This window comes from Pseudonaja textilis, chromosome 1 (genome assembly GCF_049901715.1).
Source record: "Pseudonaja textilis isolate UNSWEBS1 chromosome 1, rPseTex1.2, whole genome shotgun sequence".
Lineage (NCBI taxonomy): Eukaryota > Metazoa > Chordata > Lepidosauria > Squamata > Elapidae > Pseudonaja > Pseudonaja textilis.
In genome coordinates, this window is record NC_141990.1 from 265,792,749 (window position 1) to 265,811,572 (window position 18,824).

At 38.1% G+C, this 18,824-nt stretch overlaps 1 protein-coding gene across 2 annotated transcripts in view; it reads left to right on the top strand.

Moving 5' to 3' along the window:
* The first annotated feature begins 1,239 nt into the window (after positions 1-1,239).
* The window catches only part of ZFYVE26 (zinc finger FYVE-type containing 26), a 50,677-nt gene continuing 33,092 nt past the window's right edge, over positions 1,240-18,824 (top strand). The window contains exons 1-18 of one of the 2 annotated variants that reach the window (XM_087921687.1): positions 1,260-1,360; positions 1,690-1,794; positions 2,250-2,531; positions 3,283-3,361; positions 4,315-4,404; positions 6,823-7,363; positions 8,424-8,554; positions 9,272-9,436; positions 9,591-9,679; positions 10,305-10,465; positions 10,844-11,056; positions 12,228-12,878; positions 13,491-13,577; positions 15,076-15,144; positions 15,691-15,839; positions 16,463-16,661; positions 17,750-18,013; positions 18,148-18,258. In XM_087921687.1, the coding sequence (XP_087777813.1) occupies positions 2,341-2,531; positions 3,283-3,361; positions 4,315-4,404; positions 6,823-7,363; positions 8,424-8,554; positions 9,272-9,436; positions 9,591-9,679; positions 10,305-10,465; positions 10,844-11,056; positions 12,228-12,878; positions 13,491-13,577; positions 15,076-15,144; positions 15,691-15,839; positions 16,463-16,661; positions 17,750-18,013; positions 18,148-18,258 (3,190 nt within the window). In that variant the 5' untranslated portion in view covers positions 1,260-1,360; positions 1,690-1,794; positions 2,250-2,340. Of the gene's footprint in view, positions 1,361-1,689; positions 1,795-2,249; positions 2,532-3,282; positions 3,362-4,314; positions 4,405-6,822; positions 7,364-8,423; positions 8,555-9,271; positions 9,437-9,590; positions 9,680-10,304; positions 10,466-10,843; positions 11,057-12,227; positions 12,879-13,490; positions 13,578-15,075; positions 15,145-15,690; positions 15,840-16,462; positions 16,662-17,749; positions 18,014-18,147; positions 18,259-18,824 lie in introns of both variants that reach the window. The other variant, XM_026708514.2, reaches the window with a different exon arrangement.

The window sequence follows — 18,824 nt, forward strand, 5'->3', positions numbered from 1 at the left end:
AGAGGAGTTTCAGTTTCAGAGCACCAAGCAACTTTAGTACAGAACAGTTGAGCTAAACCACGCCCAGGTTCATTGCTGTCTCCTTCTTGCTCACACAGCAAATACTGTTTCAGTTCCCAAACAGCCCTCAACTCTCTTACACACTGACAGGATGCTAATCAGATGAATACTGATGAATGCTGTGGATAGAGGCAGAATTCCCCCTCCTATTTTCTTCCCAAAAACTAAGCCCGACCACATAGCTTCGCTACGAAACTATGTGGTCGGGCTTAGTTTTGGGCAAGGGAAATACTATATATAAAGGAACCTAAACGTGTCAAGAAAGTGAATGGGATAAGTAGGCAACCACTGATAGGCTATAGCTTATTAAAACTATACCATTACAGAATAATTTATTGAGAGCCATGTACATTCCCTACAAGGAGAAAGAGTAGTAGAATTATACATGGTGTATAAATTGCACTGGTTTCAAATAAAACGGGGTTTTGAAGTCTGTGCATATTCCTAGAGCATTGCATTTTTTTTCACTAGGAAAGGACAGACCTGCCTTTGAAAATGTCTATTGAGATTCTTGCTCAAAGCAATTCCTAATATTTTTTTATTGAAGGACCTCACAGCACACTCTTCAATTCGCCATGGGGAAAAGTTACTAAACTGAGCTGGGCTGGATTAGTAGTTGGATGGGAGATCACTAAGAAACCACGGGGATGTAGACCAGACTAAGAAATTAAAACAAAACAAAACAAAACAAAACAAAACACCACCCACCCCGGAACAAGAGTAGCTTTTTTAGTTTTGTATACTGCTATCACCAAATTCTGTGGACTTGTGCGTGTCCACACGAACATTCGCATTGGATCGAAAAGACCGTGGGGATCACTGCCTTTGCCTCCACCTCTTAGGACTCAGAGAAATTATTTCTCTGCTTTCCTTCCTTTTTTTCCATAAGAGTCTGAAGTGAAGAAGAAGCGCCTGCTGTGTTGCGAGATCCCAGATGCACAAATCCGGACACGGTCGCAACGGCCGAGATTCGTTACAGCGCAACTCGGGATAACTCTAAAGCCAAGAACCTTGGCGCAGCCGCATTCGCACCCTCCGCGGGGCGGGACTGAACAGGCAGGCAAGACGGGAGACGAAAGGAAAAGCGTGAGCGCCTTCCCGTTTGAATGACGGCGCTTGCCCAGACTCGTTGCCCGACGAAGCAATGGCGCATTTCCCTTCCAGTCCGCCCGTGACGTCACTGGCCTGTTAGATCACCTGATACGCTGTTCAACATGGCTGCGGCCATCACGCTCGAAGGCATCGAGAAGGAGGGGTTGCGCAGAAAATAGTAACGCTATTATTTTGTTTGGTCCCCCAGGTGAGTCAGGCTGGAGGCGAGAATAGTTACCTCTTTTACAAGGCGGAGATCTGAGGGAGCAAGGGGACCGTGAGAGGTCAAACTCCGAGACCGAAACAGGGACTTTCATGTCTGGGAAAGTTTTGCAGAGGCTGCTCTCATCAAAGGAGACGGCGCGTCCATCAGCAAATTCAGAGGGGCAGAACTTCCCCTTGTCGTTGGCTGCGTTTGCTGTGATGCAGACGGCGGCTTACTCATGAAGGCGTGCCTTCGAAAAGTTTTGGAGGCCGCCAGACCCCAGTGAGGCATTCTTAATGTCAAGACTGTACAATATTCCTCCTTTGCCTTAGGTGTAGGACCACCCGGTCTGGCCTGCGGGAATCTGGACGACCACTAGATGGCGGCCAAGAGCCAGCGAAAAACGAGTCTTTGTGGGAGCTAACCAGTCTGCTAGAGTGAGAAGACTTATTTCAGAGTACCTGTTGAAGAAGTGGAATTCATGTGAATTGGATACATTTAGACCTCAGGAAGGATAGATGCCTGGACATTTTGATTTAGTGGGGAATTTTATTTACTATTTCTCATAGTTGTAAAAATCATACTGCAAACGTTTTGTACACAGTTTCCCAGCAGAATTAACTAAGTCTAAGTAGTTCTGCTGATTAAAATGAGTAGTAAACAAGGATGTTTTTGCAAGTTATTGATTTTTGGTGCAGATTTTGGCAGAGTCACTTAGGGTTTGGAAAGCTGGTAAAGGGAATCTGTCAACAAAGAAACTTTTCTCCACCTGCGTGATGAGAGTGATGAATTTGGACTTTTAAATCAGAAAACAGTTATTGTAGTTTTCTAGTTGGCTAAACTTTGGAGAAAGACTAAAGTTCTTTTTTTTTTCAAAATCTTTTCATTTTAGGAAATACATTATAAACAACACCTGTATATATATGAAATATATTTAAAAATAGGACCTGATGAATCAAGGTTTTGCCTTTTGAAGCAGGAAAATGTATCCATTTGGTAGGGAGGAAGCAGCATCCCTTGAACGACTCTTCTGGTTCTTCTCTGAATGTGTGCAAAGGGGAGACTGGGAACTTGCACAGGCCTGTGTCCCTCAGTTACAGCAGTTGCAGGATGATGGCTCTGAAAAGGTTGAAAAAATCCTTCATGCCCTAATAATCTGCCCTTCCCGTTTGAGGTAAGTTATATTCAACCACAAATGGGTGAAAGTAGTGTGAAAAGAGGATTTCATCATTTATAACATGTAACAATACAATCCTGTACATGCATATGGACAAGTAATTCTTAATTATTTTCGGTGTGATTACTTGCAGGTAGATTTATAATTTACTACAGCCTGAAATTATTTTTCATGTTGTTCCCTGTGGACCAGCTGAAATTTATTTTGAGTTTAATGTGCACATTGTGGTTAAAGGCGGAATGAAGTCTTTCTGGTGCTTAGAACTTACATGAAATATTTTTCAGGAATTAAAGAAACTCCAGAGTTTAAAAACTGGTGGTGGTGCTAACACACCGATATTCACAAGATTGAATACTACTGCATGTTAGCTTTTAAATGGTTTACTACATTTTTGAGTATATAAAATTGGTGATCTACTGGAGCACATAGGGAAATAATTTTCCTAGTGGTTACTTTGGAAAAAATATTATTTTATTCTCAAATTTAAACTGGATCATTTGCTATAGATTTCCTAAAAGTACAGTTATGGCAGATGGAAGAAGTCCAAGTGACTGGGGTTGTAGAAAGTTAGAGGAGTGAGATTACAGTATGTGCATATTTAGCTTGAGATGAAATTTTGAAAATTTGAGTTTTCTGGAAAATTGTGTAATTCCTGCTGTGGTTGCAGCTTAAAACATGATTAAGAGGGTTTTTTTAAAGTAAACTTATAGTATGTAAATGTATTCTTGATTACATGTTATATTTGTAGGAGTGAATCAAAGCACAGTCCTCAAAAACTTGCTTGGTTTTGGCTCCTTGTATTGAAGGAATGGCTATCACACAAACAGGTAAAGAAAAACATTTTAGTCCTATGTAGAAAAATACTATGTCTAGTATAGAGAGAATTTTGCAGTTGCAATAAAATATAGGAATCATCTTTGGAGTAATTATAAGACATCTTAAGTCTTTCTTTTAATTACCCTAAGCCAAATAATCCAACTAGTGCTGACGGAAGAAGCTTGGCAAATAATTCTGAACAATGCAAAGAAAAATGAATTGCAATCAAATAGGCACATTGCATTCTTTCTTACTTCAATAGAAAAAATGCTTTTCTTTTTTCTTTTTAAAATGCAGTTAGTGTAGTGGTTGAGGCATTAGGTTAGTACCCAGGAAACCATGGGGTCTTAGACACAATGCCAGCTGGGTAAACTTGCATCAGTCATTCTCAGCCCTGGGAAGCAGGGAATGGTAATCACTTCCAGAATATTGACATTTTCTTCTCCAAGAGTCTTGTCCAAGAAGTCACCAGGAGTCAACACTGATTGAAAAGCAAAAAAAAACCCTCTAATTAATTACTATATCTCACTATACTCCTATAATGTAATTTTCATAAGATATGCTGTTGAATTTTTGTGAAGGTTCTCATATTTTTTAATTGTCTTGCTCCTGTTCATTGAAAATCAATCTAACATGCAATTCCTGTCTGTAAAGCTGCTATTCAGATTCACCTCTTGACTTAATGAGAAATTGAGCAGTTGTCTACATTAATTAAATAATCTGGGAGTAGCAAAAATAATTTCCCCAGCTATATGTGTAGCTAAAATCAGTGGAACCCTTGAGTCTGAGTCAAATGTTGGTTCAATAGCTGAAGGAGCAATTGCAAATAAAAATGCAGTCCATTTCTTTGGGGAAATATCACAGTAGTGGAATATTGCTAGGCGTTGTCAAAGTATGTAGCAATTCTTATTTGTACTTGCTATTTTTTTCTTACATTTTCTTATTTGTTTTTTAATAATTCTAGAAAACTGTCCCAGCAGCTCTCCAAAGAGAAACTGAATTTTTGCTTCTTCTAGAAGAACTGGAAAAGGATGTCCCATTTGTTGTTCTAAAGGTGTGGTTCCTTTTTAAGGATAACAGGTTGTTTCCAGTGCAGACATGCCTGAACACAGTATTTAGTGCATACAGGTTGGATGTGAATTCAGAATACTAATATAAGAATATGAACTTTGCTGGATAGACAAGACTGCCAATTAATGCAGTGTTACACTTACCGTACAAGTGTAAGTGACCAACCAAGGAAGCCTTCTATTGTCGGCAATGAGGACATCAGGATCCTCCCATGCATTTCTTTGAGGATCCATTGTTGAGAAATACAATGCCTCTGATACAAGAAGAAATTATGGCCACCATGCATATCACCAGCAATTGATAGTTCCCTGGATTTATCTCAACTTTTCAAACTGTTAGATAACATTATATCATGTGATAGGGACTCGTAGACCTTGACTGCACAATGTCAATAAGTAGTTTCTTTGATCTGTTCTGAAGCTCCCACATTTCAGTTCAAGCACAGCTCTAGTTAGAATTTTGAGAGAGGAAAAGAAATGTTTTTCTTTCCATTTTGTCTATTTGTGTAACATTACTTATCCAATATTACTTATTACACATTTTCATATATACCAGATGCCAAAGGTTTTTTCATGGGGAAGTTCTTTTAGCTTTTTGATCACTTCGATTGCCTTTTCTATATATTTACTTTTAGTAGTTTTTCTTTCAAAGTGCAGTGATCAGAATTTCCAAATGTTGTTACACAATGGAATTGTGTAAAGGCATCATTATATTGACAGTTCTACTTTTTTTGTTGTTCCTTTTCTAATAATCCTCAACATGCCATTTGTCTTTGTCAACAGAAGTTCTATCCAAAGTTTTAATGTGAAAGATTGTTATGACAACTACATGGGAAATAACTGCTTACAAAATCAGGATGGCCTGATTATTGCCTCATTAGTTAGTTTATCAAGAGAGGCCTTTTTGAATAGCCTCTCACAGCCAGAAGCTTATGTTCCTGGATTTTTTTCTGTGTCCTTTCCAGGTTATAAAATACTCTTCTCCTTTATTATACTCAGGAGAATATTCTTAGGAGAAAAGCAAACCTTACCTCTTTTATTAAGCATTTAATTGAATTATTTTAGTGTGACTAATTTTACCTCTGATTTTAATGGTATTGTTTTACTTTTTATGAATCATTTGTACTTTTAATTGGTGCAAGCTGGCTTGAATTTTGTTAAGACAGAAAAATGAGATTAAAAATTAATAATAGGAATAAAAAGATGGTGATAACTTCTAAAATGTGTGAATCAAGAACTGACGTTCTCTTAGTAGAATTTGGCTCCTTTCACATTTGGTTTTAATAGCAGATAATGCAAGAAACAAATGATACATCTCTTTCAATACAACACTAAAGGTCTTCATTAACATTATTTCAAGTTACATGCTTCGCTCCAGCACCCAGTATTACGAAGCTGGGATGTCATATAGCTACTTAATTACTTGTAAGGATTTAATTCCTTGTGGTTCAGATTTGTTTTCTCTTAACTATAAGGTAAATTGATCTGCGGGAGTGTGACAAGCCTGTGGCTATGGCTGAGGGAAAAAGCCAGTTTTGTGTAGTGGTTAAGGCATCAGGCTACAAACCAGAAAAACACCCTGCTACAGTGTTGACAGTGACACCACTTTCTTCTGGGTGTTTGATACCCAATTATTTATCCCAATATCCTTACATCTAATCACAGTGCTGTTTTCTGCAGTATGATATCCTGAAGGATTGAATTAAAATTCTCATTAATTCCAAGCCACTATCTGAATATTATAGTCTAGCACATTTGGATGGTGCCTAAGTCAGAAATACCATCCTATGAATATTGTTTGTGTTAATTAACAATGCAAGATTAGTAGAAGAACAAAGTGGTTCCCTTTGTAACACTGCTTGGTACCATGAAGATTTATTGTGGTCCCAGAGGGAATCAAGTACATTTTCAAATCATCTTTCTTTTTCCTCTTTGATTTTGTATTGGTACCTTTGAGAATAGGCAAACCAGAGACAGCTGTATCATAATCATAGTGCTGGACCAGGGAATTCTGCTAACATTATCAGCTGCCAAAGAAATAGGTGTTATATAGGTGTTGGTTTCTACATGTCCTGAGGTGCTTTTTCAGAAGGCAACTGGACCTCCTTGTTTTCTTTTGAAGTCGTTTTGCTTCTCCTCCAAGAAGCTTCTTTATCTCTGACAGGATAGTGGAGAATTGTACAGTTGCCTCCTGAAAAAAAAAACTTTTGGGACAGCCATGACCTGGATGACTGAGAATCTCTACAGACTTTTGGTTTCTACATGATACGGGCTTTTCCTCATTTCTACTGAATAGATGCATTTGACTATTAACAGGCATTTGATATATTTTTCATATCTAATATATATTTATGGAACAAAATGTTCTTAGCTATCTATTTCCCACCCCCACCCCACTTTAGGAACTTTATGAAGCATTTGAAGACAACCATTTGTTGCATAGGAAACAAAGAGATGGATCAGTACAGAAATTTAGTGTGGAGGTGATGTCTACTCTTCAAAAAATGCTCTTGCAGGCTCCCCGGAAATTGCAATCCATTCTGGAACTTCTTCAACGTGACTCTGTGGACTGTAGTTCTTCAGTAGTACAAAGTGGCTTGCCACAGAATGTTTTTGTCGGTTTTCTTTGGGATTCACTCAAAAGTTTGAAACGTCTTCATTTAAATCCAGAATTACTGGAGAGAGAGGGGAATAAAGTCACAGATGAAATCTATAACGCCATGAGTATGTTGAATTTGAAGATGGACAATCAGACGAGAGAACTAAGGCTCCTCTGCAGAGAACTTCTGGATGCTTGTTGGTTTGAGCAGAGTCCTCTTAGAGAGGAGAGGCTACTTGGCTGCATGTTGCGAAAAGGCAGCCATGCCTTGCTTAGTCTCTTTGGCAGTGTATTTATTGAGAAGATGAAAGAAAAACTGTTGAATCAAAAGTCACCAGGCAAAGGTTGGTGTGGTTGAGCAGTCTGAGTTCTAACTGTACATTGTGGCTAAGGGGCATCATCCAGCCCTCACCAGGGTTCAGAGTGGGCCCTACCCACAGAATTGATGCTGAAAGGCTGAAGAATCGGCAGCTGTTATTGGAATATTAGAGTCTACCATTCAATGAGCAGGTGGAGAACTGGATGACAGGAAGGGTTTGATGATGCCACAGGAAAAGCTGGAACTTATTTTTTTCACCTTTTTTGGGGGGTGGGTGGGGAGGATGGAATTAAGGATGGAATAGACAGGAAGTCATTTCAATTTCTGTGCTATATGCCCACCACCACCACCACCAAAAAAAAAACCCAACTCAAAATCATGCCTCCAAACTTTGGGGACAAAATGGCTGGATTTTTATAGCACAACTTTGAGATTGCTTTAGATTAGAAATTGATGCATTCTACCTCCCAGAGTTTATCCACTTCCATTCTTATTTTAGTAAGGAAAAAAAAAACAATTTCAAGGAGACGACCATAGTATGCTGGGTAGAATTTCATGAAAGCTATGGGTGTCCATACCTGATACAATAATTTGAAGAGGACTAAACACTGGTCCTTTAGGCTGGGTAAGAAGATCAGTTGCTGGTCTAATGAGGAATAGTGCATAAGGGTGGTTCCATCCATTTATTGATAGCTAAAACTTGTGTGTAGAACATGGGTATCAAATTCGCAGTGTCACACCATCACATGACGTATCATGATTTTCCCGCCCTCTTCGTGGAGCTGGAGAGGGTGTAGCCTGTGTGTGATGGCATCTGGCCCACAGGCCGCGAGTTTTACACCTAGTGTAGAATAAGTCAGAAATCTTTAACATCTTTGTCACTAACGTTGTTGATCGACAATACAGAACTGAATGTAGTAGGAAAAGGACAGCGGCTCTTATCCCTGCCTTTTGTGTTTGGGCAAATTGTGTCTTATGCCATTGCAAGCACCAAGACTTTAAAAAGAATTCCTTTCACTGGTGGTTTAAGTCTTCTGTATCTTGGCTATATGTGAAAGTAATTATTATACTTCTGAACATTTCAGGTACACCTGAACACCCAGATGCTGAACGGGTAGTGATGGCATTGTTCTTGGATCATGAGCAGGCTTATTCTTGGAAAGCTGCTTATTTCTACTATCTTAGCAGCAACAAGCACTTTTTGGAACAAATTCTGGTAAATTCATAATGAGACTATGAAACGTTGAATAAGTTAATTGTGTAAATAGCACTATTTCAGAACTAAATCTGTCCCAAGATATTTTGCTGCCTGATACAAAAAACAAGATGGCGCACTTAATTCTAGAAACCAGTGGGACTTATAATTTTTCAGACTAGAAATGAGTCAGCATCTTCCCATGTTGGCTGTTTGGCGTGACCCAGATTGGAAAAAGAACAGCCTGGAGTACTCTGGCATAAATTATTCCAGAATTGTTCAATCTTGTACAGCCCTAAGGTGGATACTCATGGACTCTGCTCCATACAAGTAGACACATGTCTGTAAATGAGTCCCTGCCCCCCATAATCTCCTGTACTCCTATAGCCATTTCAAAACTGCTCAACAGTATGCTTTCCCTGGATTATATTCATTCAGAATGTTACACTGTTTTTCCACCAGAGTCATCTTTAGATCTTCCATTATTATCCATTGATGGAAGAATACCATGCAGTTCTCTCCATTTTGTCCAGTTTTTCTGTTTTCATACATACTCTTGCAGACGATACCAGTTTATACTTTTATGAATAAAAGAGATCAACTGTACGTCAGAATATATGAATTTGATTTTATCTACAGGGAGTTTTCTGGCATACTAAACCTATATGTTCACCTTACAGCCATACTTCCAGCATTCCATAGTCATAGAATAAAGAAGTCATTTCCCCCCCACTATAGATTACTGCATTAACTTTACTGAAAAGGGAAGATTTCTCAAGCCTCAGCAGATTACTGACAAAGGAATTCAGCTACCTCAGTCGCCTCCTGATATTGCTTGGTTGGACGCAGTGTTGCAGCTTAGAATCGGCAAAGATGCTGCTGGAGACCCTACACAAATCTCAGGCAAGTCAGACATCCCTGTCCAAAGCACACTTCACTCTCTTGATCCTAGTTTGTTTCTCAAAAAAGAAGTCGGAGAGTACTCATGTCCTTGTTTTTGGAACAAGGATTAAAGAAGATAATTTCTCCCCCCCCTCCCCACTTTGTTTTTAAACAGGGTTTCTACAATGACTCTGTATTAAAAGACTTCTGTGATGGGTTGTGTGCCCAGGTGGAGGTTCTTGAGTGGTGTATACAGCAGAATAGGTAACACAGCATGGGAGTATTTGGCTTAATTTGGTGAAAGATCTTCCCCCATAGTCAAACTTACTGGTGTTGAAATACAATGACAGTACTATCCATTAATGTGTGCATGCTTGGCCTCTGGCTGTAGCTGTGAATGGAAAGGATTAATAGCTGTCTCTGGATTTAGTTGCAATCTTTACCATTGTTCTATTTCTGTTATCTATGGAGGTAGGTATCTATCTCCATCATTGCTCACTTAAGCAAATTTGTATCCTATATGTAGTGTGATGGGGTCAACCTTTGGTGCAGTTGTATCACAGAGTTAAATGGTTGGTGAATCATATGTACTCTGTAGGCTCCTGCTAGTGAACTTTGGAGAATTGCAGTATTTTATTTATTTGTTAAATTTATTTGCTGCTATCTCTCCATGGGGCTGGTCTGGTATATATGGATCTGCCTTTGTCCCTAAATTGATTTGCATTCTACATGTTGCTTAAATTGTTCTTGAAGCTAAGGGCTAAAAAATGACACTGCACAGACTAACTAAATTCAACTCTGGGCATGTTGTGTATCTTTATCTAGAAAAAAACCCAGATGTGAAACCAGCATTAGGTGATAGTCAAACTATGCTTACTTCCTTCTATAGTAATTGCATCCCGGAAAACATTCTTCTGCAACATCTTCACAGTTTGGAGTGCCATTCTTCCCTTTATCTTCTGTACCAACTGACAGACCTCTTGACCTTGAATGAGGAAGCAGTAATTGAGCTTTTCCAGAAAACTCCAACTAAGTACACAGAAGTTCAGGGTAAAATATATAATTGTAAATAGTAATGCTTTGGCCAGAATTTCTTCTTTATGTTTAGTACTGATTCCCTTGTTTTGAAGTTGTGCTGCTCATCTTGGCTTTGCTATGGCTTTTTTGAGGATTTCTTGAATTTGGAAACAATAGCTTTGGCTGGTGAATGATGGTGGAAGATAAAAGATAGACTTTCCTGCTTTGAAATCAAAACTACTTCTCCTGTTTCACAGAAGAAAAACCAAAAGAACATTCAGTCCCTGAGATGAAGAATCAATGGTTGCAGGATTTTGTCTTAAAACTATCAACTTATTAGCTATCATTTGTTGAGTCTTAAAAATCATGCATGCCAATGTTAACTAATGTGTGTGTTCTCTTTTATTTTAGATTCAGCAGTGATGCCAGATGTCCGCCTTTTGAGTCAACAGCACAATCTAACTCTTTACCAGGCATTTTGTGCCATGAAGTATGCCATCTATGCATTGTGTGTGAAAGCACACAGAGGTTCAAATTGTAGACACTGTGCAAGCTACTTTGTCACTGAGCTCCCTAATGAACTTCTGGAGAAGAATGAATTTCCCACTCAGCCTTTCTATCCAGGTCTTGTAGAACCAGTAATTAAATGTTGTGCTGCTTTTTTATTCATTCTGCCTTTAGCTCTTTTTGAAGTGAACTTTTTGTTTTGAATGGCTTTGTTCAGAATTTTATTCAGTGAGAACTCGGGGCTAGTCATTACTAATGTTATCTGTTGTTCTAGTATTACAGCACATTCTGATGATAACATTGGATAGCAATAGCACATAGATTTATATACCACTTCATAGTGCTTTACAGCCCTCTCTAAGCCGTTTACAGAGTCACCATATTGCCCCAAAATGGGTCTTCATTTTAGTGACCTTGGAAGGATGGAAATCTGAGCCAACCTTGTGCCAGAATCGAACCCCTAGCAGTGAGTTAGCCTGCAATACTGCATTCTAACTACACCACAGCTCACTTGTACACTGATATTGTACTTCCTTTCCTTTATCCAACTGTTGTATTTGTGGAATGTACAAAGTTTTAGGGAGAGACACTAAATTATACAATTAGAGGATAGCCACATTCTGCAGAGAAAATATCATGGACCACCTTACTTGTTGCATTCTCTATTTGGATGACACTATTTAGCCCAACTTTCCCCAACCTGGTGCACACCAAGTGTATTAAAATGGCAATTTGTAGATTTCCAGTCTCTAATCAATTATAAATCTCTACTTTAAAAGGTATGGGCATTTCTATAAAAAGGTCCAACATTAAGTTTTTTACGTTTAGAAGAGACCCCTGCTTGGCAGAAAATATAGTTTATAAGAACAGTAGAAGAATCAGGTGCTTAGGGCTCAGATTCTCCTGAATTTCAGAACATTCTCCATTATATTGAGCTCAGCTTCTCCCACTACAGCTACAGTCCAGCTCCCGGAGTACAACTAGGAAGGTTCTGCAATTTAGCCTTTCACTTCCTTATGAATAATTCTTAATCTCAAAGCTGTATTTGGGCTAATAGTGCTTATTTAGCTTAGTCCACATAATATACTGTATATCTCCTTCTAGGATCCCCAGACTGTGGAATTTCTCTCATATAAGATAGAAAGTGAGGAAATGGGTATAATGTTTGTTAATCACAGAGAACTACATTATGGGAAAGTCAGCCAAATTTTTTTCAGCTATTCTCAAACAGAATTGTTGATTGGAGAGAAATACTGAATCTGTTCACTTAATTGTTTTGTCTTCACAGATAAAGATTATGCAGCTCTCTTTCCTCACTATCTCTCTAAGTGTCAGAATTATTTAAGAAGCATACCTGCTCCTCTCAGGTTGGAACTCCTGGAAAATATATTCTCTTTACTCTTTGTTTATTCAAGTGATCTGTATGGTGACAGCCCACAAGAAGATAATGCAGAAGATGGCGGCTTCAGGAAAAAAAGCCGTTTGGGCAAGAGAGCAGAGCGTTGTGCTAGCCAAGATTCATCCACCTCACCAAGTCCTCAGCACTCCGTCAGTCCTGAGATGACAGCCCATGCGCCCACTTCCTCTGCACCCAAGAGCAGCCAAGCATTATTCAATTTGGAATCAAGCAACAGAAATTGTGGTTCCTTTGGGCTGAGCTATTTGGATTTGAAACACTTCACCAGTAATATCTGTGGATTTCTAGTGGATGAGAAAGCCTTGGAAGTGTTTCTCAAAATGCTCATGGAGCATCTGAAAGAAATTGAGGATTCTTTTGTGTGGGATTCAAGACACGTCCCTACGATGGAACTGGCTTTGCTAGATAGCTTGAATTTATCTATAAATAGGGAGAGCTTTAACAGCCGTATGCAGCAGTTTTCCAGGTATCTTTCTGAAGCGCAGTGGCGGCACAGAATAGCGCTCAGCAACAAAAACACAGGTAAGAATTATTAAGAGATTTCATACATTTTTAAACTGTCCAAAAGGATAGGTGCTTCTCTTGCGACAGTTTAAAATGAAGCAACTTTATGTCCTTCTGTGGAGAAAGTCAAGAAATAGGTGTATATACAGGTGAACCTACAAAAGTAAAATTGATTTGGTAAAGAACATGGAGAAGATACAGCAGTGTGATGTATTTCTATTGCATTACAAAATGTTATCTCTCCTGTGTAAGCCTTTAAACTTATTGTGTGATGTACCCCAAATATTGGGGCTGATGTGTTATGATAGTTCGTTTTGTCTTCCCCAAGCATACCTGAGAGAAATATATTTGAATGTAACCAAGTTTTAGAAGTATCTGAAAAGAAGACAGCTGTAGATCATGAGGTATTCCTTGGTGCAAGACTGATTATGATGAGTTTTCATTCTTTTGGCTAAGTTACATCTCACGATGCAGCCATATTTCTGCTTTAAACAAAGAAGCTATAAGGAAAATTGCTAAAATAGAGATAGAGCAGAAGTCTCAATATTTATTTCTTTTTTTTTTTGCTTTCATCTAACATATGTTGTGATAAAACGGCAATTATACAACAACTTAATGGTGTTTTTGCAGGTAGTTGTCGTGGTCCAACTAGAATAAACTATAGTTTAACCAAAGCATCCTTGAAAAAGCACACTCAGTCTCCAAGACAAAAGCCTGGTAAAGTGGTAGAAATAGCTATGAGTCTTATATCACTGTCGCAGATGTACTGCTGCTTCTGCTAGTCAGAACCTCATGGCTCTATGACAGGGCCCCCCAAACTTGACAACTTTAAGACTTGTGGACTTCAACTGCCAGAATTCCTCAGCCAGCTATGGCAGTTGAAGTCCACAAGTCTTAAAGTTGCCAAGTTTGGAGACTTCTGCTGGATGAGATTCTGATCATTTATCTATTCTATATCTCTGTAGTGAATGAAGATGGCCTTGGAGCTACCAATGCCATGATCAAATAAATGACACTTTTGCCCAGGCTAAGAAAATGACTTCCGAAAACATAGACCAGAGGTCTCCAAACTTGGCAACTTTAAGACTTGTGGACTTTAACTCCCAGAATTCTCCAACCAGCATAGCATAGCTGGCTGGAGAATTCTGAGAGTTGAAGTCCACAAGTCTTAAAGTTGCCAAGTTTGAGGACTCCTTCCTTAGACGGTCCTCCTCTCTAATTCTGATGAAGATAAAAGAGGGCGCAAACTAGACACAGAAACCTTGCAAACCTAAAGATTTTGCTAAACCTACTTTTATTAGAACACCCAAAATGAAAGGCTGTTGCAAGCTTCAATGTGCTACTTCCCCCCCCCCTTTTAACTTCATAGAAATTGCGGGAGGGGCCCTGTCCTACTGTCTTTCAAGACCATATTCTTTATTCACTACAGCATCTTATGACCCATGCTGGTTTATAATTGCAATCTTAAACTGGGGGTAGATAAGAAAAATTATACTCTATTTAATATTCACTATAAACCTAAATAAAATTTTAAAAGTAGCAGATGCTTCCGAATAGACTCTGTAGATCAAAAGATTCTGATTAATCCAAACTACCAGAATAGCTGGGTTGGAAATACTGTTCAGCAATGTTTAAGAAAGAACTTGCTTTGTCCAAAACAACCAACTTGTGTTTACTGCAGCTGAATTTTTAAAATGAATTTGCTTCTTAAAATTAAGAAAATTGCCATTTAGTCCTGCAGTGATTACAGAACAGGGTGGGAACTAGTCATGATTCTATTTGTATAATTATATTAGACATGAATGTAATATGGGAGAACAAAGTCCACCAAATATAAGCTAAGCTGTTGCTATAAAACATTTTGTTTAAAGGCAGACTATTTTAAATGTTCCTTCTGTGTTATATCCTGCATTTGCACAGTCTGGAGACTAATATTGGATATTTTGGGCAATGGCTGTGCTGTCATGAAGTTAATATATGAGGCCAGGGTGTACAAATTAGATAAATTGTATAGAATATCCTAACACAAAGCAACTTAAAGTACTCTGCATTCAAGTTTTCTAAGCTAGCCCAAGGTAATAATATAAGAATTTCTCTAGACTGGATAACCTTTAGTTTTATCACTCGCCTCTCAATTAGTCTGTAGATGCTGTAATGAAAATAAAAGGATATGCTTCCCTCAACTTTTTCTCTTTATTTTTTTTTCCTGCTTCAGAACACAAAAGAACTTCAAACCCATCACGGGAGAGCTCCAGCAGTGAATTAAGTGTCACCAGCACATCAGGTATGGAAGAGCTTTCTTGGTCACGGAAACCCACATTGTTTCTGTCTCAGGAACCTTAAGCGAGCTTGTAAAATCTTCAAATGTGTTTTACAAAATACCTCAGGTTTACACATTAAAGCAACCCATTCATTTGCAGAGTTCGTACAGTTGCTTTAAAAGGAGGACTTTCCAATGGCAGCTTTGGTTTCTAAATTATGGCTGAGTTCTTTCTCTTCTGTAAATGCTTGTAAATTTGTCAGTTCAGTTTTCAATCTGTATGATATTGTGGCTTTCAAATATACAATTAACAGATTAATTGATTGGTTGTTGTTTGGTTGAATGATTCATTTCATTCATGCATGCTATGGAAATAGCAACTATAAAGAGTGACAATTATACTTTATAACTAATCAAAACAAAAAAAAAATTACCTTTTCCCATTATATTTTCCAACCATCTGATGACATCAAGGATTGTTCTAAAACCATTCCTCCTTGTATTGATATTTTTCTTGGGGAAGGAAACTGATCCTAATAATGTGTACATTTTTTGTTGATTTATTTTTAGAAGGCAGTGCTGGTGCCTCCTCTGACTGTAGTGATGCAGAATACTGGATAAAGCCTCCAGAGAATTCTCTCATCCCAGCCATGCTTTCCCCACCAGAATCTCTTCTTGTTGCATGCATCTTGAAAGGAAATTATGTCGAAGCTCACCAGGTAATGGCACAGAATCTCAAGTTGACAGAAACCAGTTGGATTCCTGAATATTGCTATAAATTTCTACTCTCTCCACAGAACCTTTAGAAATTAATATCCCATTATCTTGATCTACTTCTTGTGCATTATGTACTCCAAGCAGTCTCTGGAGAATGTATTGTTTTCACCCTGCTAATTGAGAAAAGTGAGATGTATTTTTGTCAGAATGTGTATTCGATGGCAGAAGAATGATTTAAATCTTTATTTGGTTTCAAAACCTAATCCAAAATTAGTCTTACCATTTTAGTTACCCCTGGATTGGCATTGTTCCTTTAGAGAAAATAATAGTGATTTGTCCATTCAGATAAGCAATAATTTCTTGAAGTTTTAAAAAGATTTTTAAAAAAACGTTACAATAAAATTAAAGGCAATTGAGGAAGATTGAATTATTACCCAGCAGAAATTTCTTTATTTAGCTTATCAGACTGCCTTATAAAATTTCTTTGATTATATACTTCCAGAGAAATTATTAGAAAGTTTTATTGGAATAAAATTGAGTTCTTGTTCTTTTTCTGTCAAAAATTAAATATATTTTAAAATCTTACTTAACAAGCATACGTTGCCTCTTAACTCTGCAATATCAGGTTGCTATTATGTTTGATTTGGAAACGTCTGCTTCCTACGGTGAACTAATTTTCCTGGAGCGTTACCAAGAAGTGATTGAGGAGCTAGCAAAAGTGGAACACAAGATTGAACATCAGTCATCGGAGGGATCTGGAAACCTAAAACAGTCCGGCAGTGGCCGTTCCACTCTACAAGCGATTGGAAATGCAGCAGCTGCTGGTAAGATTTTAAGAAATGGAGCCCTGGAAAATGAGGCTTCGCATACATATGTATGGTACACATGTAACTTCTACAAAATTAAATTTCGATTTGCTATATATTGTATTTGAGATGGAAAGATAAAGTTAGATAGCTAGTGGGCCGTATGTTGCCTAATGACACAGAAGTTGCACAGATAAATGTTGAATCTCTTTCTCTCCCTGCAATTGATTATAGAAGACAGATTTGGGATATTGTGAGTATTGTAGTAAAAAAGAGTTTTAGTTCTCTATACAGTGATATACGGTATTCATCGTTAATTGATTCCGGGAGGCATGATGAGAATCAAAAAAAGATGAGTACCAAACAAAATTTTCTCATACGAAATAATGTAGTCAGTCACAGCTGACACCAACAAATTCTAGCTTGTGCAGTGACTACCAAACAAACAATTAGTACCAGGACAAAATTTACACATCAAAATGAGTTGCATACCAAATTCGATGAGTTTCGGAGCAGTTGAGTACTAAGGTACCACTGTATGTTAGGAGTTATAGTTCAAGCATGTTTTATCTATCATTGGTGTCTGTTTCTCATTTTTTTCTACTCACCTTCTGTGTATATATTGTATATGTGCATGCAAAGAATAGTAATAGACAAACCAAAGCAAATCAAAGCTTTGGACCAAATTCAGACTGTAGATTGTTGCTATTGGAATTTCCTTGTTTTCATCCCCTATCCACACCTGCCATAAGATCAAAGAAATCCCTGAATGTGCTTGAAATGGGAGAAGTTCAATAAGGAACTGAAGAAATCCAATGGTACTGTCTTATGTATGCAAATTTCTACACTGATAAGACTTTTCTAGGTCCAAGATTTTACAACTGGCAAGACATATTTCCATCTTGCTAATGAAAACAGAAAAATGAAAAGCAATGGTTGTGCTCTGCTCAGTTCAGGTAAAATCACAATAAGCATCAAAACAAAATTGCATGCTCCTGAAGTTAGGCAAAGTGGAAGGAAAACCTAAAGAAGGCTTTAGGACTGAAAACCTGTAATAAGTTAAGTCCCAAATCCTTTAACACAACTTTTATTTTTGGCTTCCTAAGGGATGGTGTTTTACTCCATTTCGGATGTTACGGATAAGCTGCTTGCCCCTTCAGAAAGGCTTGAACCCGTGCTCCAAGAGAACTTCTGGACTAGTAGCACCCAACTGGAATGTACCGACCCTTTGAGTAATGTTCTGGAAGACCTTTGTCCCTCTGCTATGGCCATATTCGATTTGGCAAGTACTCAGTGCAATTTATGGAAAACCTGCAAACAGCTGTTAGAAACAGCAGAGAGAAAATTGCAGAATAGCCTTGAAATCAAAGGTAAATTTCCCTATTCTGTTTAGTGCTGGGGTATTTTAAAAATTGAAAGAAGTAAGGAGAACAATGGTGAAGTTTGTATATAATTCTACTAATATATCTTCTTCCTGGGTTGTCATCCTATATCTTAATAACAGCCAGAAGACTTGATTCCATTCACCAGAATCCACATGGCTTGAAAGGTTTCCCAGCAGTTCTCCAGCAAATAAGTAAAATTATCAACATACCACAAGGACAGCCCAAATCAGGTAATTGTTTTGCTTTGTGTCATCAATTCATTCACACATGTACTATTCTCCATTCTTACACTTGTGTTCTGGCACCGCTTCCTAAGGCAGCTCATCGGGGCCACTTTAAGAGCCATGGTGGTGCAGTGGTTAGAATGCAGTACTGCAGGCTACTTCTGCTGACTGCCGGTTGTCTGCAAATTGGCGGTTTGAATCTCACCAGACTCAAGATTGGCTCAGCCTTCCATCCCTTCCCAGTTCGGTAAAATGAGGACCCAGATTGTTGGCAATATGCTAACTCTGTAAACTGCTTAGAGAGGGCTGTAAAACACTGTGGAGTGGTATATAAGTCTAAGTGCTATTGCTATTTAAGTGACCATCTTTTCATGAAGTTTTTTTTTTTGCTTCCTGTTTTTCATTGCTTTCCCTGAGGATTTCTTTTTATTGTATTCATTTGTATAGTGTAATTCCTTTGAATTTAGTTTCATTTCTGTTTTTCTTTTTTATTGCTTTTACATTATGTAAGATTTGTGTAATCAATATTGCTAGATAATTTTGAAATGCTAGGAAAAGTGAGATGTAAACAC